Below are 22981 nucleotides of genomic sequence, written 5' to 3'. Positions count from 1 at the left end.
CACTTAAACCAAACCCTTTAGATCCTAAATTTGAGGTAGTGAATTCTTCTTGCTAGTCTTTTTCTTTCACATTTATTATATATTATGTGATTCATATCTTAGTATTGGTATCAAAAGTCAGAGGTGGATTCCCAACAGGAGCGCCAAAGTATATAATATATGCAGAACCCAATAAGCGAAGGGGAGTCAAATTGAAGTACCATCACCCCATGTGCCTACTTGGGCCATCATATTCGTATTAAACGAACAGATATGATGAGTAACTATTTAAAATTCCACTAAAAAACAGTTGAATGAATAAAGAAAAAGATGCCACTTTGCTGATGAGGTCAATTTGGGCTACTAATTACGGCTAACTTCTGAACTCAGATATCGCTTCTTCAATAACTTGTGAAGGAATACTTGAGCATTAAGAAGTAGAGGACTGATAGTTTTCTCTAAGATAAGATGCACATGCTAAAGGGAAGAAAAGGAAACCACTTTGGAATTTCAACCTCTTGAAAGGAATCTAAGAATAGCAGACCAAAAGGGGTCAAAAAGTTCATCAGTTATTCCTCAACCGCCAAACTTAGTGGTTTCCACCTCCTAATGTCGCTGGAGTGCTGTTATTTTTCAATGTAGGTCCCTCTGCAAAGTGTGTGCTGGAATCTATATTATGGTTTTCATTCGTAGGATGAGATTCTGAGAATTTATTATGCGGATGCCAGCAAAAACATTTATAGTAATTTGAGCAAATACACAATGCTTTGAAGAAGCATGACACCAATGGTACACACTCCATCATATCTGTTAAATGAACATTTTGCCTAGATCAAAATGCATCCTTCCTTTCCTAGATTCTTCCTTCTGATTTTCGACACCATTGGTGAAGTGTTAAACATACATAAAAGGTTAAGAACGATGTTTAAGTTATGCTTGGAGGAAATAATATGTGAAATGCATCATGGATGTGAAGCCTAGCTTTGGCATTAAATTGCAGGAATCATAAATTCACATTAAGTTGATACTTGATATGATGATCATCTTGTGTAAACCTGGCTGAACTGACCCTTTTTGGGGATCCAGTGGGAGAAATGTGAAATATGGTACATTTCATTGTCAATGACTTTACAAAAGGCACCCATTCGACCTTACACCTTAGATTAAAGCACACCTAATTTGTGAAGAAGCACCACAGATGATCAGGGCAATGGCTTCCTGCAATATCGGATATTTACTTGAATGGTCAGAACAGAACTGTATCTACTTCCTATCTTCTTTGTTCTGGCTTTGGGCAACATAATCGGGCCCTAGTGTATAAACCTATGATGGCTTCCACACTGGATAGAGAGAACTAAAGTCTTTGATCAGGCATATATGGTTTGAAATCACGACCTGCCGGAACCATGAGGAGTCCATCTGTTAGCCCCATACAGTGCTTCAATCCCCATTTTCCTATATATGCTTGTGTTATGGCCTTAGGGACATTTTAAAGGCTATAATGCTCTTCTGAATTTGGTGGACAGCCGTATTTCACTATGCTTTTGGAATTCAATTTCTCAAGTGCAGGATCATGGGCCCTTGGTAGCCTGGCAGATGCTATGATCATTGTGGACTCGTATCTCTTTGATTCATGAGATCCAAAAGGCTCACTATTCCCATGGGGTATTCAATCAAGTGGAATCCAGTCCGCTAGAATAATTGCTATAGGGATAACACAGATGTATAAAGGTGGTAAGGTCAGCATCAGCCAAGTAATGCCCACCAGGTAGGCACTGAAGAACAAAGCTTGTAGCAGCATGCACTAGTTGCAACCATAGAGTTTTCTGAAGCATCTCCTAAATGTTTTGATATGATATAGAATACGGATGATATTGGTAAATTATTCTTTTGCCTATGAAGAATATATATACACATTTGAAAAGTTTCCTAATTACCTAAAATACCTAGAATATAATTAATTTACCGTTAAGAGGTTATTTATAAAAGGAAACAAATTAGTGATTAAAAGAGAAACAAAGTGGGCTAGTGAAAGTGGTTTCATAAAAATATTCGCTAGATGATCTTGAAATGATATAAAAGCAAAGCAAAGAGCACCATTTTGAACTTGATCATGAATGAAGTGAAAATCAATGACCACATACTTCATGCGTGAATGAAAAACTGAATTGGAGCAAAGATGAATAGCTCACCAACATTGTCGTAACACTATAATCTGATACCATGTAGAAGACGAATAAGATATATTAATAAATTATTGTGTGTATTAGTCCTCTGGTTATGGAGAATATATGTACAAAAAATATGAAATTTCCTAATTACCTAAAATCATGACCTAGTATATAACTAATTTATGGTTAATAGATTATTTATAAAAGGAAACAAATTATTTATATAAAAAGAAACAAGTTAGTGATTAATAGATAATATGTTAACTTCCTTTATTATATAATGTATTGAAAACTTGCATAATTTTTTTCATAAGAGAAATTTTGTCCAAAAAAGGGTGATAGGTTATTCATATATAAAAGTTTGTGTAGATTTAAAATTTTGTTACATAAATGTCTGATACTTTAATGTTAACTTGAAGGTATGTTTCCACCATTGAATTTGATACACGGTTTGAGATTTCTAGTTGAAAAATAAGACGTGAAAGGTTCTTTTTAAAAATAAAAAATAAAATCCAAGTCCTCCCTTGCATTTGTGGACATCAAGGCACTGCAAAATGACATAAACTTTCATTCTTGTGATCGTATATAGCATCTTTATCACCATTGCCAGGGTCCATCCTTACGGCCATGCTCCACAACAGAAGCATATAATTGAAATGATCAGAAACTATGGACTACAGCTATGTTAGGTACACGAATTGAAGGTTGAGATATGCACGTTTCTAATCAGAATTCAGTAGCATAATTTGTTTGACCAGTTATTATATAATATTGAGTGAGAACAGTGCCCATGTACCCTAGCAAAATAGTATTTTTCATGTTTATTTAAAGCCCAGAACTGGAAAATTGTCGGTCATCCATAAGCTGGAACTTACTATATGTTTATAACGGCATCCAGCAAGATCAGATGCGAATATTTCCATAAAAAAATTTTATAAGGAACTTCCACCATTCATAAGATAGGAAATCAGGAGGGAAAACATCCAATATCCAAGTCTTCTTTTTTTTTTTTTACTAAGAAACTTTGCATCCAAAGCGCAAATCAGAGTAATACAATAATATGGTAAGATTGATAGAAAGTATTCTTGATTTCCGAGAGAGAAGGATGTATTGGGATTTGAATCTGCTGTGGGAATCTAAAGAAAATGCCTGTTTGGCCAACCTACTCCATCAATATTTGCTGGTTCCACTGCAAGTGGTCTCATCACGCAGTACCGGCCAGTCTTTGAACAGGAGGCCATTGTCCCTTGTCTTTGAGTTGCACCGCAACCATTCATATCCATAACAAATCTCCTCCTCTCCATTTCATGCCTTTGGGCTCGCCTCCTTAGATTTTGTCTGTTTACAATAGAGTTCAACTTCTCTGTACTTCTGTTGCAACTTACTGGCACTGGCATGACCTCCAGGCCCATTAGCTTAGCTACCACCCCTGGCTTGCACCATATCACACTCTCTCCTGCTAAAGTTGATGGCAAACATGAGGAAGTCTTTTTCTCTAACTTGGAGTCAAATTCATCTGTGTAACATCTTCCTCTAACTAGTCCTCGGTTGCAACAAATTGATTTCCTACCAGGAGCCAGGTTTCGGAATGAAGATCGATACATAGCATCCTTGCCATCAAGAGAAAACCGGGGATACTGATTTAATGCGTTCCTGGCAGAGCGTAAAATATCAGAATTGTTAACGCAAGACATCCTACGCTGCATTTCACCATATTCTTGAAGCTTCGCTTTTCTGGCAATCTCCTCTTCTAGTTCTAACTGCAGTATCATCTCCTCCAATGTTGGTGGGATTTCCACTAAAGTAGTGGAGCTGATGAGTGATGAGTCGCCATGGTCAGGAGTGGTCTTGTGCTGGTTGAGCGTTGAGGTTGAAGCATCACCATTGCAGAAGCTTCGGATGCCCCTCCTCATCTTGGAACCCAGAGAGTTCTTGAGGAGGAAGAAGGAGAGGTCTTTCATGGATGGGTGGGTGGTTCATGTAGAGAGAGAGATGGGGTTGAAACTTAATACAAACAAGAATATGGGACGTGAAGGGATTAATGAACAGGAGCGGTGTAGTCGAGTAAATGTTGAGGAGCTGGCTGATGGCCTTAATAGCATTCACATGACAATTCACAAGCGAGGGAGTCTTTTCACAGGTTTTTTCACTTTGGATCTCTGCAAAGTGCAAAGCTCTCATGCAGATTGGTGGTGCAGTGGCCCTCATAACTCGCTTTCAAATTCAGTTGTATCTTTTTTTACACCCCTGGCCAGAGGTGCCCATTAAGTCAAAAATTTCTCTACCTTTCAATTTCCTTCTGCAATTCGTCACCAATAAATGGTTATATATAATTGTTATTAATTTTCTTCCAACATCAGAAACAATATTAGAAAAATTAAATATGGGAAGAAAAATCATTAATACCATGTTTGAGGATGAAAAAAAGAAATAAATTGATAATGATATATTTTGGTGTATGATTTTTTATTTCCATTTAAAATAACATCTTTAAGAGTTTTTTTCTTAAATAATAAAGACCTATTTTGGTGTGTGATTTAAAAATATAATTGTTTTTAAAAATTTATACCATTGGTATGATTGTTGTCCTTTAGAAACATTTTTTTAAAATAAAATAAATAAATAACTATTTTTTATTTTTATTTTTCATTTAAAAATGAATTTCAAATCAAACGAGATTTTGTATTAAATTTATTAATAAGTTTTATAATTTTAAAAATAATTTTAAACTAAAAATATATATATATATAATAACTATAAAAAAAATAATGGGCATGATTAATGCTTTACATTTTTCAATGAGTCTTCTAATTTTTTAAAAATAATTTATAATTAAAAAAATTAATTAACTAATTATGGATCAAATAAAAAATTTCACCATATTATATCCATGATTGAGTCTTAAATGTATACATGTAATAAGAAATTTGACTCATTTATACCTTAAAAAATTAAATTTTATTTGTTTTTAAATTCATGTAAAGTATTAGCATTTATTAATTTTAAGTTATTATTATTTATTTTTAATAAAATAAATCAATTATGCTTTTATAAGATGTTAATATCCATATTTTTATAACATTTATAAAAAAAATATATAATTTATAATTTTATTATAATATTATTATTCATATTTTATTTAAAATATATATTTTTAATTCATTTGTAATTATAAATTTATTTTTATTTTTAATAAACCTTGAATCAAATTTAGTTTATATTATATAAATTGAATTATTATTATTATTATTATTATTATTATTACAAAATCAAAATAAATTAGATCAACTTGTCCAACAAGTTTTTGATTTTTTGATTTTTAAAAATAACTTACACTAAAAGATAAAAATAAAATAGAATGAATTGAAATCTCACTTAGAAATTGGATTTTATTTTGTTGGAATCATTTCAGGCATAGAAATGAATAAAATTGGAATGAGATGTACATGACTTAAGTATGTTTAAAATCTCATTCTTCATTTCTCACGTACCAAATATGACATTATCAATTATGACCTTTAAGTGTATTTGAAAAAACAAGTTTGATAAAAAATTTATTAGAGTGATTTTTTAAAAGTTCATTTTGGAATTAGGCATTATGATTTAGAATAAATTTAATAAATTTTTTGTTCAATGTTTGGACAAGTAATTAAAAATATGAAAAATACATTGAGAATATAAGTACATGGTATCTTGATAAAGAATAAATTAAAGATAAATGTTCTATATCTTTTAGTATCAAACAAAATTTAGTTCCTTAAGGCAATTTAGAATTCTTTTTTGAGGTTTGTTTTCAAAACTTTGAACGTATATAATCTCTTGTTTAATTTGAAGGGTCGAAAAGGATCATGAGCCAAGCAAACCAACTTAGTGTATGCTTGTAAGGATTTGAGTCGATAAACTCACTTACAGCTAATGACATTAACGTCAAGAGGTGGTGAGACCAATGTCTAAGTACCATTTTTTCATAAGAGCCTGAAACTCATTATTAATAGAATTTTACCATTGAGAATTTTGGGTTGCTTCCTTATAGGATGATGGTTCAACTACAACAGAAGAATTAGTAAAAAAACGCTTTGGGTTTGGAGTGGCTAATCTTGGAACTTGTAAGAATAGGATGAGTATTGGTTATAGTAGGTTGTAGAGAGGTTGTAACAATAGGCAAATCAAGAGATTGAGCAGTAACAGATTGTATGTGTGAAGAATTGGGAATATTAGTAGATAAATGAGACTCAGTAGATGTAGAACAAGAAGTGTTAGATGGAAAAGTCAATGGTATAACAAAATACAAAGAAGATAAAGAGGAAGTGGATAATGATGGATATGAGGCAAAAGGAAAATCAAATTCATGGAATATAATATGACGAGAGATATGGGATGGGATGGGGCTTTTGTGGGAAAAAAGAGGAAGGGTGTTTGGAGAGCAAACCCTTTGTCTCTTTTTTGGATGATTTGGAAGGCAAGGAACAAAGTTGTCTTTGAAGAAGAAGAACTATCATTGCAAATACTTAAAAATTCTTTTGTATATTTCCTTTGGTTGGAGACGAAACTATTTATAAAATATGGTCCTTCGACTTTAGTTGATTTTATTGATTGGGTGGGAACCCGTTGAGGGTGTGGGTTGGGCTGCTCCTTTGTCCTTGACTTCTAGCTAGGGTGTGGAGGGTGTTTTTTTCCTTGTAATCTTTAAGTCATTACTTTGGTGGTTTTTAGTACAATTATTCTTTACTTATAAAAAAAAAAGTAATATGACGAGAGATACAAATTTGACCAATGTTGATGTGGAGAGAAAAAAAAAACCCTTTATGTTTGGAGCTTAAGCCAATGCACAATGAGTGGAATACATTTGTACTTTATGGGAATTAAAAGGTTGAATAAAAGGAAAATATGAGGAACCAAAGACACAAATAGTGGAATAAATTGGTAATTTGTGATAAAGGCATTCAAAGTGAAATTTGTGAGACAAAATAAATGAAGTGATTAATGAGATACACAAAAAATTTGAAAGCATAAGACCAATATTTGAGAGGCATAGAGGCATGACTAAGGAGGGTAAGACTAACTTCAATTATATGTCTATTTTTCTATTTAACTCTAACATTTTGTTCAAGAGTAGAGGGACATAAAAGACAATGAAGAATTCCAAATTGAGAAAATAGATGAGGGATAGGTGATATTCCCCTTCCTAATCAAATTGAAGAATAAAATTTTTCATGCTAAACTAGGTTTCAACTATTAATTTGAATGGAAGAAAGTATTTAATAGTCTTATGTTTGGAATTTAAAAGGTACATCCAAGAAAAATGGGTGCAGTTATCAATGAATAACAAAATGTATTTAGCACCATTCACAGAGTTAATAGGAGAACGTCCCTAAATATCAAAATGCATTCATTCTAATGGTTTTGTGGCATGAGAAGTAGATGGAACAAAAGGAAGTTTATGGCTCTTAGCAAATTGACATGAAACAGGTAGGTAAAGAACATGAACTAAGACCTTTATTTATAACTAATAAAGTAAGGTGACCTAATCTATTATGCCACAACAACGCATTATTATTGGAAGGAAAGGATACATAAGAAGAGAAGTAGGATACAATAGAATTGATAGTGCTGTTATTGGAATGATCTTGTGGAAACTTGTAAAGACGACAATCAATGGGTCCTTGAAGAAGAACTTTCTTCGAAAATATGTCCTTCACCACAAAAAATGATGGATGAAACACTAGAAGACATTATTGTCAACATAAAATTTTTGAACACTGATTAAGTCGATAGCAAGTAAGGGAACATGAAAGACATTGTTAAGTTGAAAGGAATAAGAGTTAGATTTTAAAGAAAGTACCCTTTCCAATAATGACTTTTTCTGGTCCAACAAATGGAGTTGAGTGTTGTAGATTCACAATTTTAGGAGTTAGATGATGTATTGTTGGGCTTTGTGGAGCCTAGTTTTGTTTGATCCGGTTTGACGACCCGACCCGAATAATATTGCATGACTTTTTTAATGGGAGATTTATTGAGGCCTGTTGGGCCTGTTTAGCCCATTGTGGAACCACCTTTTGTAATTAGGGTTTTTTAGTATGGTAGGGTTGCCGTGCTATATATATATATAGAGAATATTGTAGCCACCATGTTGTACTCTGTATTCTTCCCTGATAATAGTGATATCCCTACAACTCCGTGGACATAGGCAAATTGCCGAACCACGTAAATACTGTCTTGTGCGTGTGATTGTTTTTCTTTGGTGTGTGTTTTCTCTAATTTTTTGTTTTTCACGGGTTGGGAATTCGGTTTAATTCCCTACAACTGGTATCAGAGCCTAGGGTTAGGTTTGAGTGGGAGCAATGGCAGAGGAAGCAGGAAAGACGTCTGGAATAGAAAAGTTTGATGGCACAGACTTTGCGTATTGGAGGATGCAGATTGAAGATTATCTCTATGGGAGGAAATTACATCTGCCTCTTTTGGGGACAAAACCTAAGAGTATGAAGGCTGAGGAATGGGCGCTTCTTGACAGACAGGTTCTAGGAGTTATTAGGTTAACTCTGTCTAGGTCTGTTGCACACAATGTTGTAAAGGAGAAGACCACAACAGATTTGATGAAGGCTTTGTCCGGTATGTATGAAAAGCCGTCCGCAAACAATAAGGTGCATCTGATGAAGAAATTGTTCAATTTGAAGATGGCAGAGAATGCATCAGTAGCACAACATCTGAATGAATTTAATACAATCACAAATCAATTGTCGTTTGTAGAAATTGATTTTGATGATGAGATTCGTGCTCTGATCGTCTTGGCTTCTTTGCCAAACAGTTGGGAGGCAATGAGGATGGCAGTAAACAATTCTACAGGAAAGAAAAAGCTCAAGTACAATGATATACGAGATTTAATTCTGGCTGAGGAGATTCGCCGAAGGGATGCAGGTGAAACCTCAGGATCTGGTTCTGCCCTAAACCTTGAGACAAGAGGCAGAGGTAATAACAGAAATTCAAATCAGGGTAGATCAAATTCCAGAAATTCTAATCGGAACAGAAGCAAATCTAGATCAGGCCAACAAGTACAATGCTGGAATTGTGGGAAAACAGGTCACTTTAAAAGGCAATGCAAAAACCCTAAGAAGAAGAATGAAGATGATTCTGCTAATGCTGTAACAGAAGAGGTACATGATGCATTACTTCTTGTAGTAGACAGTCCACTTGATGATTGGGTTTTGGATTCAGGAGCTTCATTTCATACCACTCCACACCGAGAAATCATACAGAATTATGTTGCAGGTGATTTTGGTAAGGTGTATTTGGCTGATGGTTCAGCCTTGGATGTTGTGGGTCTGGGAGACGTCCGGATATCATTGCCCAATGGGTCTGTTTGGTTACTAGAGAAGGTTCGACATATTCCTGACCTGAAGAGGAATCTGATTTCTGTTGGACAACTTGATGATGAAGGACATGCAATACTATTTGTTGGTGGTACTTGGAAGGTTACAAAGGGAGCTAGGGTATTGGCTCGTGGAGTTTCTTGAAAACTGGCAGGACACCGAAGGCTGAAAAATTGGAACTAGTACACATTGATTTGTGGGGGCCTTCTCCGGTTGCATCTCTAGGAGGTTCAAGGTACTACATCACCTTTATTGATGACTCAAGTAGAAAGGTATGAGTTTATTTTCTGAAAAATAAATCTGATGTATTTGTAACTTTTAAGAAGTGGAAGACCATGGTTGAGACAGAAACAGGTTTGAAAGTAAAATGTTTGAGGTCAGATAATGGAGGAGAGTACATAGATGGAAGATTCAGTGAGTATTGTGCTGCACAGGGAATTAGCATGGAGAAGACCATTCCTGGGACACCACAACAGAATGGTGTGGCTGAGCGCATGAATAGAACTCTCAATGAGCGTGCTAGAAGTATGAGGTTGCATGCTGGACTACCAAAAATTTTTTGGGCTGATGCTGTTAGCACTGCAGCTTACCTGATAAACCGAGGACCATCAGTTCCCATGGAGTTCAGACTTCCTGAGGAGGTTTGGAGCGGTAAAGAGGTGAAGTTTTCACATTTAAAAGTTTTTGGTTGTGTTTCTTATGTTCATATTGATTATGATGCTCGTAGTAAACTTGATGCAAAGTCAAAAATATGTTTTTTCATTGGCTATGGTGATGAGAAATTTGGCTATAGGTTTTGGGATGAGCAAAATAGGAAAATCATCAGAAGTAGAAATGTGATATTTAATGAACAGGTTATGTACAAGGATAGGTCAACTGTAACGTCAGATGTTACAGAGATAGATCAAAAGAAATCTGAGTTTGTCAACTTAGATGAATTGACTGAAAGTACTGTCCAAAAAGGGGGTGAAGAAGATAAGGAGAATGTAAATTCACATGTAGATTTGAGTACACCTGTAGCTGAAGTTCGCAGATCTTCCAGGAACATTAGACCTCCGCAACGTTATTCACCTGTTTTAAATTATCTCCTGTTGACTGATGGTGGTGAGCCAGAGTGTTATGATGAAGCCTTGCAAGATGAGAATTCAAGCAAGTGGGAGTTAGCAATGAAGGATGAGATGGATTCCCTATTAGGGAATCAGACATGGGAACTGACTGAATTGCCAGTAGGAAAGAAGGCTTTGCACAACAAGTGAGTATACAGAATAAAGAATGAGCATGATGGTAGCAAACGTTACAAGGCCAGATTAGTTGTTAAAGGGTTCCAGCAGAAGGAGGGCATTGACTACACAGAGATATTTTCTCCAGTTGTGAAGATGTCAACAATTAGACTTGTACTTGGAATGGTGGCTGTAGAAAACTTACATCTTGAGCAGTTAGATGTGAAGACAACATTCTTTCATGGTGACTTGGAGGAAGACCTTTACATGATTCAACCAGAAGGGTTCATTGTTCAGGGACAAGAGAATCTAGTCTGCAAATTGAGAAAGAGCTTGTATGGCCTTAAACAAGCTCCTAGACAGTGGTATAAGAAGTTTGACAATTTTATGCATAGAATTGGGTTCAAGAGATGTGAAGCTGATCACTATTGCTATTTTAAGTCCTTTGACAATTCTTACATCATATTACTATTGTATGTGGATGATATGCTTATTGCAGGGTCTGACATTGAGAAGATTAATAATCTGAAGAAGCAATTGTCCAAACAGTTTGCAATGAAGGATTTGGGAGCTGCAAAGCAAATCCTTGGTATGAGAATCATTAGAGACAAGACTAATGGTACATTGAAGCTTTCACAGTCAGAGTATGTGAAGAAAGTTCTCAGCAGGTTCAACATGAATGAAGCTAAACCAGTGAGCACACCCTTGGGTAGTCATTTCAAACTAAGCAAATAACAGTCACCAAAGACAGAAGAAGAAAGGGACCATATGAGCAAGGTGCCCTATGCCTCAGCTATTGGCAGCTTGATGTATGCTATGGTGTGTACAAGGCCAGACATTGCACATGCAGTGGGAGTTGTGAGCAGATTCATGAGTAGGCCTAGAAAGCAGCATTGGGAGGCAGTCAAGTGGATTTTAAGATATCTGAAGGGTTCATTAGATACATGTCTTTGCTTCACAGGTGCAAATTTGAAACTGCAGGGTTATGTAGATGTTGATTTTGCTGGTGATATTGATAGTAGAAAGAGTACTACTGGGTTTGTTTTTACTCTAGGTGGTACAACTATATCATGGACTTCAAATCTACAGAAGATTGTTACTTTGTCTACTACAGAAGCTGAGTATGTTGCAGCAATTGAAACTGGAAAGGAGATGATTTGACTACATGGTTTCTTAGATGAATTGGGTAAGAAGCAAGAGATGGACATTCTACACAGTGACAGTCAGAGTGCAATTTTTCTTGCCAAAAACTCGGCTTTTCATTCAAAGTCGAAACATATACAAACAAAATACCACTTTATCCGTTATCTTGTTGAGGATAAAATGGTAATACTTGAGAAGATTTGTGGATCTAAGAACCCTGCAGACATGTTGACTAAGGGTGTCACTGTTGAGAAGTTGAAGCTGTGCGCAACTTCAATTGGTCTTCTAGCTTGAGGACAGGAGGATGAGTTGTAGGGATGAGGGATTGTTTCTTGGAGGATAGTGGTTTGATGTTGGTGATTGGACTAGTCTCCAAGTGGGAGATTTGTTGGGCTTTGTGGAGCCTAGTTTTGTTTGATCCGGTTTGACGACCCAACCCGAATAATATTGCATGACTTTTTTAATGGGAGATTTATTGAGGCCTGTTGGGCCCGTTTAGCCCATTGTGGAACCACCTTTTGTAATTAGGGTTTTTTAGTATGATAGGGTTGCCGTGCTATATTTATATAGAGAATATTGTAGCCGCCATGTTGTACTCTGTATTCTTCGCTGATAATAGTGATATCCCTACAACTCCGTGGACGTAGGCAAATTGTCGAACCACGTAAATACTGTCTTGTGCGTGTGATTGTTTTTCTTTGGTGTGTGTTTTCTCTAATTTTTTGTTTCTCACAAGTTGGGAATTCAGTTTAATTCCCTACATGTATAGCTTCCTTAAGGCAAGTACCATGCATCATCACCAAGTACCAATGGAGTAGCAAAATTGGTGGAATCAGCAGTAGGATTAGACAAAGCAAGTTGGTAACTATGACCAAATTGGTGGTAGCAAGTGAGTGCAATGTGACCTAGTTTACCACATACCTAACATTGTGGTTTGTTCATTGAATTTCCACTGGAGTTTTAAAAGTTTGGTCTTGACATCCCTTTTCCACCATAATGTCCATTTTAATTGCAGAAATTGAAATTAGGAGGACTTTTGCCACCACGACCATGCCCAAAGTTGCCAAAATTGTTAATTGTGGATTGATTAGAGTTTGATAGGCGAATGAAATTTCCTCGAGGGTTCTATTGAGGTTGTTTTTTATTCTTTTTGTTGAAGCTGTTTTGAACATTCACTATGTTTGCCTAAATTAGAGAATACTCCTCCGTTGAGGTTTGTTGCTCTAGTCGACTTTCATAAGTCAATAGAAGTTATTGATTTCATCAAGGTTAGGCACATTTGTGTGAGAAGTGATAAAAACAACAAAAGAATTGTATTCATGCCTTAAACCTTTAAGAATGCACAAAGATTTGATCTTGTTTAGTAATAGATTCCCCAATTGCAAAGAGATTATCAACAATTTTCTTAATGTTGAGTAGATGCTTAGACATTGACTATCCACCCTCTTTAGTAGTTTGAAGTTGCAATCGTAATTCCATGACTCTTGCTTTTGAAGTAGCAAAAAAGCTTTGTTCAAGTGAAATCCAGATGTCATAAGTAATGTTTACCCCAAATGATTTGAGTCATTACATTTTTAGTGAGAGATGAGTAAATCCAACTCATAAGCAAACTGTTCTGACGCCTTGAAAGAACAAATTCCGGATTTGTTGTAATGTGGTCTTCACTCATTAGAGATGGACATAGATGAGGATCACCAATGAGGAATTCAAGGCTATTTGCAATAATGACATTGAGCAATTGTGTTTTTCATAGAAGATAATTATTGTATAGTTAGGGCTTGGTTTAATGATAGAAGTGGTAGGGCATGGTAATTTTGAAAAACTGATGTGATGCTCCTGTCGAGGCTGAGGACGAAGTTGTTGCCACCATTGTTGAGAAGGTGAAGGTTTCAGTAGAGGACATGGTTGATTGTTGAAACTCTAGTACCATGTAAGAATAAGGGAACAAAGTGATTACAAAGGTGAAAATGGTTTTTATTATTTTACCTTTCGAAAAATGGTTCTTTATATTTGGATAACAGCACACTGACTTGTGTAACTACGTTACAAAATTTGTAACAAAAGTTTCCCAATAATCAAGGGCTTTGTCCAAGGTTTTTTAAAATGTTGCCAAACATGGCCTAAACTCTGGGGTCGGAGAGGACTGTGGGCCAGTCTAGGGCAGGCTACCAGCCCAGTTCATCCCTGATCGGCCCATAAATCAAGGGCAGACCAGGCCCAAGAGGTAGTTCTGGACTCTACCAGCTGAGGTTGATGAGTGGGAACATCTGGAGACAGTTGACTTGACAATCCCGTTACAAGTAGCTTACACTCATCCTCCTATAATGCCTAGCGTAAACCTGGAGGGCTTGAGTACAGCCCATTGGGGCCGAATGTGGTCCAGAGTAAAACTTTTATCCATTTGAACCAAGCAAGGGACTTGCCAAGAAACTTCCCAAATGGACTAACCTTGGTACTTTTCAAATGGTCATGAAATGCAATTATTTATCCTCAGTGACAAAATTGTTTTTTTATTTTTTTCATTTTTTCAAAATTTATTTACAATGTAAAAAATTTTAAAATATTTTTTAGCTTAACATATTTTAAAAAATAATAAAAAAACGTATTTTAAAAAGTAACCTATTTTAATACAATTTTAAAAAAATTATTGTCTATCAAAAGTTTACCAAATAGGTTTTTAAGTTAGAAAAAATCGTTTTCACATTTTCCAAACAAACCCTAAGCATCTTGTTTGATTTTGTAATTTAATTGGATGAAAAGTGAAAGTCTGCATTTCTTCCATTAGTTTTTAGGAGGAAAAAAGGGAAGTGGGTGCATGATTCACTGATTCGGTTTTGGGGTGGAATAACATTACAGCAGTGAAGTTTTATCATAGGCCGATCTTCTTTCTCTTGGCGTGTCTTATCATCAGTCTCTACGCAAATAAGGAAGCCTTGGGAGAAGAAAGCCATCGAAATCCATTCTTCTGGATCCAACTCCTGGGGCCTTTGTGGTAAGAAATTCTCCCTATCTCTCTCTCTGCTTTCTTCTATGTTTTCAACCTAGACATGGGGTTTTATGAATTCACAGTCTAAGCTCAAGATCCCTCCTCCTTCCTTCTTTTCACCTTGGATTTCTAATCTATTTGATATTCCAATTTTGCTTTCTTTTGTTGATTTATTGGATTGGAATTTAATCTGTTACTCGGTGATCTGTAATAAACGTAATTGCTTTCCAGTTTCCACGCTTGTGTTCTAGGTTTGGGTTTTTTGTATTTCTCTCGGAATTGTTTGTCCTCCAATCACCATGTCTTTGCTTTGATCTTGTTTCCTATTTTGCTCCTGTAGGTAAAAATGAAGACCTTTGTGGTTTCGTTATTGATGGTTTTGCTCGTGGTGTCTCGGGTTCCGTATAGGACGGCCTTGCCATCCACTGTTCCGGCATTTCTGTGGTCCCATCACCAATTTGAGTATGCTTTCATTCTTTTACCTTCACTTCTTCGGATAGCTGCCTAAAAAAAAGCTGAAGATCGTTTAGGGCTTTCCTCTTTTTTTTTAATTTGTGCTTCGTATGAGCTGTAGTATCTGCTTTTGTGGTGCTTTTCCTTTAATTCCACATGATGTTAAATTGGAATTCATTCTTGTATAGCTTACTTCATTCTATAATTGATAATTTTTTTTCCTTATAAAAAAAAGCATGCTATTGTACTTAGTTCAATTTATCCTTGTACTTTTTATCCGTTCTGTTATTATTAATTTTTTCATTTTTCCCCAAGTATTGGCACAGCTAGAGTTTTATGAATGAATTTCTTTTTATATTGAGAGTGAGTCCATATCCTCTCCATATTGTAGGGGTGACATGGGGCATAAGTACAGATTGGCGCAGATGAAGAAACTAGGGAGATGCAGACCCAGTTTCTTGTCTTGCTACTGATCCATCTCAACACCCTCATTTTAAGTTTCGACCATGCTCAATATATGTTTTGTTTTTTCTTACTGCTAAGTACCATGGCTGGAATGTTGCAATATGTCAAGGGACCTTCTTGCACTATCCTTGGTGAAACTTCATAAGTGCTGTTAGACCAATTCACACATGTCATCATCCCAAACATTCTTTTTCCTTGTCTAGGTTCCTCCCTTGATGTCCAGCATACAAGCTTTAAAGGAGTCATTTCTCTGTTCTCTTTTCATGTGGTCCAAGATGCCTTTGGATGTGGATTTGGGTTTCATAGATTGTTGGGGTATTCGCTAAGATTTTGGTATTGGTTGTTGACCCCCAATGGGCACTCATTGTATTCTTCTGGTTTATGTGGCTTGCACCCTTTTTTGTTAGGGGCCTTTTCTAATAAACTCTTTCTTGCCTACAAAAAATTTTCCCTTGTTTTTTCAAAATTCATTTCCATTTGCATTTTGGCATGATTTTCTTCTAGAAATTATGGATCATCCATGTGGTTTAGATTTAGTTCATTTGGACATTGGTTTGAACATATTCTGATGATTGTAAAGAATGTTCTATCTTATCATGTACTGGTTATTGTATGGTCCCTTTCATGTCTGATATTGTACCATAATCTAAGGTACATTTTGCTAATCTGAAATTTGTTCATGATTTTTTATTTTTTTTTGATAGAAAAACAAAAAACTATATTAAAGAGTGCCTAACGAAAAAAGGGTGCATTCCCAGTACATCAGGAGTATACAGAGAGTACAAAAAAAGCAGAAAAACCAAAAAAGAAGAACCCTAGACAACCTATATGTTACCCAAGTCCTCTATGAAATCCATAGGACACGGTTTTGCCCCTCTGAGTTCTTAGTCCATTCAAAAAATGTTTTCAGGAAAAGATCCTTAAACATTTGATGTCAATGCTCCTCTTCCTAAAGATTCTGCCGTTTTACTCATTCCAAATACAATAAAGCAAACAAAGGGGAACCAAATTCTCAATCTCCTATGCTTCCCCCCCTTTTTTTTCATTCTAGTTGGTTCTAGCTTAGAAGGAGTGATCTGATTGACCTCAGAAGATGCAGTGCTGGAAAATAAAGCTAGAATAAGCTCCCAAAGCTTCTATTATTTGATGCAGTGAGTTAGAATATGACTAGCTGACTTCTCCTTAACCTGCACAAACAGAACCTGTTGAAATTTGTTGCTGATAAAAAATAATCTGTGTTACCAGAAATTCAAAATACTATTTGTGTTAGCAATTTGCTATCAATTTAATGAAGATGCAAGAGTCAAAGACATTCAATTATTATATATCTAACTTTAGATATGGTATTCAAATAAAAGTAGTGCACTCTGGGGTTTCAACAACTTGCACATAATTGGCTGCCTTGCATTATCTTAAAAATGATTGTTTGGTTTTTATAATTCTAAAATACCCCCAAAACAATATTTTACTTTTCTTGATAACATTAAAACTTGATTTTTCCCAAACTTTTGGATGTGACCAAACTATGCCCTTATCCTACATGTAATATGCCTATTGCCTGTGTTATGTTGTGTAAGATACTGGGTAGTCAAAATGTTGTACATATTTATGATATGTATCATTTTGTATGAGAATTTACATATTTTACAAACTGCAACCCGCGTTGTACAAGAGTGGAAAATACTTGTGCTTGTGCAGACATTCAATGCTTTAGACATTTATGTACTGTTCTCCCTTGTTTTTTCTTGGATTGGTAGTGCAAATCAGAATCTTACGTTACAGATTTTCAAACAACAGAATGAAGGAAGCTGTTAATTATCAGACACTCTATCCAAAGGATTTAGCCAAGTCTGTTGTGTCTGAAGGGGGCTGGTCAAACTTGCTGGTATTTTCTTTGCTTTATGGTCATATCTGGGTGGAAAATTTTACACTGCTTCAGATTTCTTAATACTTCCATTTCTTCTCAAATTTCACATTCAAAATGAATTGTTTGTTGTGGTGGTCTTCGATCCCTTATACTGAGTTTGTTTTCCTTAGTGCTCTGGGGAGAAAGATCAGCAGCCTGTGGATCTTGCACTTGTTTTTGTTGGTAGAGAGGTGAGAATCTCTGAAAAATATCACTTTTAAAAAAGTTCAGCATGTAACCTTCCTTGAAAATTTTATGTTCATTTCTAATGACTTCCTCGTGATCTTTGTGAATCCTTCTTTATCAAGTAGAACAAGTTGCTGCTTGGGGAATACATTTTCTTGTGGTTTCTCATTTTGATTGAGTCATAGAGCATATTTATCTTATGACTGACATAGAAGTAATTAGCGTAACTACTGGTTGTCATTTGATTGTGTTTTTAATGCTCAATTGACTATATTCCTTTTGGTAATTTCTACAAGTGGAACCCATAGGCATAGGTCAATGCTTTATGCACATTGCAATGCTTTGCAATCTTTATTCTCTTGTTCATGCTCCCTTTTCCATTTGTAGTTGTCATCTTTAGATATTTCTGGAAGCAAACATGCAGACCCAGCACTTGTGGACTTGCTTAAGGTATATGCTTAAGTGTGTTCATTTTTTTTGGTTGGAAGTTTAGAAGTCAAGATTTCAAATTTGTTTGGTCAGATTCTGCTTTTACCATTGGACTTCCATGTCCTTGAATAGGTTTCTTTCGCAAGGTCCAATTTTTCCATGGCATTCCCTTATGTTGCTGTATCAGAGGAGAAAGAGGCAATGGAAAATTCTCTGATCTCGGGTTTTACAGAAACTTGTGGACATGATCTTGGTGTCAGCAATGTTGCTTTCCTGGAGTCATGCTCTGTAGAGGGTGGAAATTTTAAAAAACTTGCAGACCTGCACTCAGTCCATGTAAATTCAATTTGTGATCTATGTAACTTATAACGGAAATTTTTTTAGGGGGTGGGGGAGGGAGAGGGGCTTGTTCTTTCATAAAGATCTGATGTTTTTCCCCTCCGCAAATAATACAGGATTATCTGGTTTCAAGGAGGAAAATGAGGCCAGTGGGTCCCACAGATTTGGTTATGTTCTGCCATGGTGGCTCTCATTTGGAAGAACTTGACCAACGTCTTGAAAGTATGTTGAAAGATTCTTTTATATAGATTCAGGATATTTGTAAATTTTGAAACTCTTTGAGGGGCATCATGAGAAACGCTAATGTGAATAGTTTGATGGAATATGCAGGTGAAGTGTTCTCTGAGCTTATCAGTTCTTTGGAGCAGTCGGGGACAAAATATACAGTTCTATATGTTTCAGATCCATTTAGGTCAATTCAATATCCTTCTTACAGGGACCTGGAGAGGTTTCTTGCTGAAGGTACCTATGGAAATGGTTCAGCCAATTCCACAACCTGTGATGAAGTTTGCCAGATTAAGTCATCGCTTCTGGAGGGACTTTTAGTTGTAAGTTTCCATATGATCCTTTCTATGATTCAATCGCTAATGCTGGTGTTTCTCTGCATTGCTAATGTTGATCATATGAATATCTTTGCACTGTTGTTTGGGCCTGTACATAAGAAATGACCCACACTTGAACAATCTGAATTGCTAGTTTTTAAATATAACTAGATTCATCCCAAGTCATCATATCTATCTATACATCCCTTTTCCTGTTTATTTTTATAGGTAATGTCATATGCATCTTCTTTCAAATGCATCCTTTTCAAAAAGTTGCACTCGAAGAGAGGAATATATGTCCAAAAAGAGAATGGACATATTATTTTTCCATTGTAAGTTAATTGCAGTGCATGGAGTTTCCCCCAAGTGTAGCACCCTCATTGGCTATGCTAAGTTATGGCTTAGGCCATAGAATGGTAAAAATTGGATGCTTCAATATTCAGCCGTGCTTCAATATACTTCCTTTTATCTATCAAAAAAAAAAAAAAAAAATTCAGCCATGTCTCCTCGTCTTAAGATCTGTGGGTAAACGGATTTGACACCAAGAAACCTCACATTCAAACTTGAGTTCCATGTGATGAGTCACTGATAGGACTTCAAATGAATTGAGCTGATTATGTCTTGGGCTTGACTTGTTACATTATTCTTTCAGGCTTATTTGTGAAACGAAGTTGCCAAGTGCAATATAACATTTTGTTGACATTGACCGTCTTCATATTTTTATGTAAATAAAGATGGTGCAGTTGCATAGCTTGTAAATAAAGTTTTTTTTTGTACTCATATTTTCATAGATTTTTCTTTGTAAAGACATGTTTTAGACAGCACCATTTGGAAGAGCATGACAAAGATAGTCTTTCTCCAAATAACGTTATTAAAGTTGTTTTTCTCTTTACAGTAACTAGTAATGTGCATATCTTTGGTCAATGTTTAATTTGTGGAATTACTTTACTGCTGCAAGATTTTAAAATTGAGTCTAGTCAATTGCAAAATGGTCTTTGCTGTTGCCTTTAGAGTGCCACTTGAGATAAGCTTGAATAAAATTTTTAAATCCTGAACCAAGATCAAGCCATGGTTGAACTCAATAGTTTAAACAGGAAAAAAAACTTGGTTCATTTACTGCCCTAGTAGCCAAGGCTTTGGTTGGGCCAGAGGGAAATAAGCTAACTAGTCAGGTAGAGCTTCGTTAATTTAGAAAGTGTTTTCAGGGGTTGCTGTGGACTGTCAGTGCTGAGGTGTACTATTGAGATAACAGTACCATGTTTCAATCATGACATGACTGTTCAACTGTATGGTGGGAAGGTCTGAGAGGATTCTTTGTTTCAGAAGAGATCCAGACAATTGAGGGAAACACAATTGAGAGAGGCAGCAATATGGTCACATAGATCTCTTTATATTGTCTTTAATTCTCTCGCCTTTTCAGTTTGAAGGATCAGAAAGAGCTTTAGAAACCATCTCAAGTTTCTAGCATGTGCAGTTTGAAGGGTTCTGAAGAGCTCCCTGAATCATTTTTTTAAGTCTGTAGCTTCCATTTGAGGATACTTTGCCTCAATTCTCCTTGGGCTTTTCTTTGTAAGATTGTAGATCTCAATCCACCCGCACCCCAAATTAATTCTTTTTGTCATATGCCAAAAGTTTCTTCAGAAAGCATTTGTCTTAGATGGAGTGAGTCTATTTGTGAAGAGGACGTATATATATATATATATATCTATCTTATGAGACTTGCTAATGAATACTGGGTGTCTTTTTTGGAATGATAATATACTTTGCCTTCTCCAGATTGGTTGGCTAGGATAATTCATACATGTTTGAGCACCTTGTCACACTTGAGGAAGTTAAAAAAGAGCTTAATTAACTCTGCTATGGTTCTCTTGGGGAAGGATCTCCAGTCATGGCCCTATAGATGCCCTCATAGGTGAAGGAGATAATGGCCTCTTTATTAATTCTGCTATGGTTTTCTCTTGGGTAAGGATCTCCAGTAATGACCCTCACAGATGCTCTCATTAGGTGAAGGAGATAATAGCGTCTCAGGGACAATGATAAATGCTTTTGGAGTTCAGGCAGCACTGGTTAAGACCCAAATCCCTTGGCAAGAAAAGGAGCTACTACTTTGGAGACTTTAGTGATTTAAAGTCTGTATGTAAACTTTGTTTCTTTGTGTTTTCATTCCTTCTGAAACTGTATCTTCTTTTTTTCTTTTTATCACTCATCTTCTCTGAGAGATCTGTTTTCTTCTCATCTTGTCTTTTAGTGCACTTGGAAGTGGCCAGCAGTGTAATCTGATTTGACATGAAAGATTTTGTTTTCCTAAGTGGAATTCTTTTTTTTCTTTTGTGGAATTGGTGGCCTTGAAAATCCTGAAACTGCAATAGTGCTCTCTTTCACTGATTGTCTTGGTTTTATGTTTTTATTTTTATTTTTATATAACTAATGAGGGAATTCTGATATTCTCACATCTCATGATTTTCAGGGAATTGTTTTGCTTATAATCTTGATATCTGGACTCTGCTGTATGATGGGTATTGACACTCCAACAAGGTTTGAGGCTCCCCAAGATTCTTGATCTGTTGATTGTGCAGGACAATGTTTTTCTGCTGTGGCACTGGGGCCTTCCATTTCAGGTGCTGTTGAGGTTCCAGTTGTTTAATATTTGGTTTTCAAGGGGCGGAGATATGACATTGTAATAGTTGTTTTCTATTTAGAGGGCGTTTTATAATGTCTACTTGAATGATAAGAGTATGATTTTATCATCAATCACACCATCTTCTCTTGGGTGTCTCCTTGGTTTGTGGTTTACTGATGGGCTTAGATGCATGAGCACATAATCCTCTCCAGTATCATTTTTTTTCAGCTAGTTCAACATACAGAAAATAAAAAGGGAAATGAAGAAGGAAGAAAAAGGGGCAGATATGGAGAGATCCTTTTACTTTTCCAAATTTCATGTGACCTTTTTCTTTGATCAAGATTGAAAGTGATTTAGGACGAGGTTAAAAGAGTCCAATGTGCTGTTTTTTGTTGTTGTTGTTGTTGTTGTGGCAATTAGTGATTCAGATTTTGTTCTGAAAGGGATGTGCACATGCTTTTGATGCATTTTGGTTGCTATATCCAATGTTTATGATTACTAACTCCACACTGGCGGACAATTCTCAAAAGTTCCAGGAAAATCAAAATTAGAATGGCCCGTGAATGTTTCTGTTGGATTCTGAAATTTGGCCGTGCAAAGGTTTTGTAATTATCTTCTATCCAATGAGAGACCGTCTCATCTTTTGTTGGAAGGTTGATGAAGGTTTTTTTTGCTGTTTTTCACATCTTTTTCCTAGTAGAAGCCAAGAATATATTGCGAGCAATTGTTACCACTTGAGCCTGGGTTGGGTCGCCCGAGTCTGATCTGCTTTCTCTTCCAGGAAATTAAAATGAGACCCACCAATTTTATTTGTTTGTTTGTCTGTTTTGTTTTGTTTTTAGTTTTAATTTTAATTTTTTAAATTTAAATTAAATATGAAGGGATTAAAATGTCCTCATCTTTCTCAACAGTCAGCAGAAGGTAAAGCAGATCTCAACAATCTGCAATTTAAATTATAATTGCAGCCTGTCATGATCGCACCTCCTTCAACAATCAGCAGAAGGTAAAGGAGGTCTGAAGGGGAAGGACTGAAGTTTAGGTGGGTGTGGGTGGGTTGGATGTGAGGAAGAGGAGGCATTTTGGCCCTTTCACGAACACTTTTAAATTGCCTTATAAAAAAAACGAAAAAAGAGAGAAAAATGGGAAAGGCGGATGATAAATTAAGATGGTGCCCT

The 22981-nt window shown here is 35.9% G+C and overlaps 2 protein-coding genes across 3 annotated transcripts; one reads left to right on the top strand and one right to left on the bottom strand.

The window, feature by feature from the left end:
* Positions 1 to 3117: 3117 nt before the first annotated feature.
* On the bottom strand, positions 3118 to 4215 carry LOC109122713 (uncharacterized). The gene has a single exon (XM_019220367.2). The coding sequence runs from the start codon at positions 4109 to 4111 to the stop codon at positions 3287 to 3289; it is 825 nt and encodes a 274-aa protein (XP_019075912.1). The 5' UTR covers positions 4112 to 4215; the 3' UTR covers positions 3118 to 3286.
* Positions 4216 to 14536: 10321 nt separating this feature from the next.
* LOC100262157 (uncharacterized) lies at positions 14537 to 21961 on the top strand. 2 transcript variants are annotated; one of them, XM_002285738.5, is made up of 9 exons: positions 14537 to 14872; positions 15207 to 15328; positions 17582 to 17669; positions 17822 to 17881; positions 18264 to 18326; positions 18438 to 18641; positions 18761 to 18866; positions 18975 to 19192; positions 21654 to 21961. In XM_002285738.5, exons 2-9 carry the CDS (start codon positions 15213 to 15215, stop codon positions 21744 to 21746), a joined length of 948 nt encoding a protein of 315 aa, XP_002285774.1. In that variant the 5' UTR covers positions 14537 to 14872; positions 15207 to 15212; the 3' UTR covers positions 21747 to 21961. The 2 variants fall into 2 exon arrangements, with proteins under 2 accessions (XP_002285774.1, XP_059593286.1); XM_059737303.1 differs by having other exon boundaries at positions 14539 to 14872; positions 21191 to 21961.
* The last annotated feature ends 1020 nt before the right edge of the window (positions 21962 to 22981 follow it).

The sequence above is a fragment of the Vitis vinifera genome, chromosome 6 (assembly GCF_030704535.1).
Source record: "Vitis vinifera cultivar Pinot Noir 40024 chromosome 6, ASM3070453v1".
Lineage (NCBI taxonomy): Eukaryota > Viridiplantae > Streptophyta > Magnoliopsida > Vitales > Vitaceae > Vitis > Vitis vinifera.
The sequence above is the reverse complement of the archived record's forward strand: the minus strand, read 5'-3'. Positions and strand labels throughout refer to the sequence as shown.

Bases quoted from the DNA above. Each gene is read 5' to 3' on its own strand.
- LOC109122713 (XM_019220367.2), bottom strand. From the start codon at position 4,111: ATGAAAGACCTCTCCTTCTTCCTCCTCAAGAACTCTCTGGGTTCCAAG.
- LOC100262157 (XM_002285738.5), top strand. From the start codon at position 15,213: ATGAAGACCTTTGTGGTTTCGTTATTGATGGTTTTGCTCGTGGTGTCT. The intron at 15,329-17,581 runs GTATGCTTTCAT...TTCAAACAACAG, and splicing joins TGGTCCCATCACCAATTTGA to AATGAAGGAAGCTGTTAATT. The intron at 17,670-17,821 runs GTATTTTCTTTG...TGTTTTCCTTAG, and splicing joins GGGGCTGGTCAAACTTGCTG to TGCTCTGGGGAGAAAGATCA.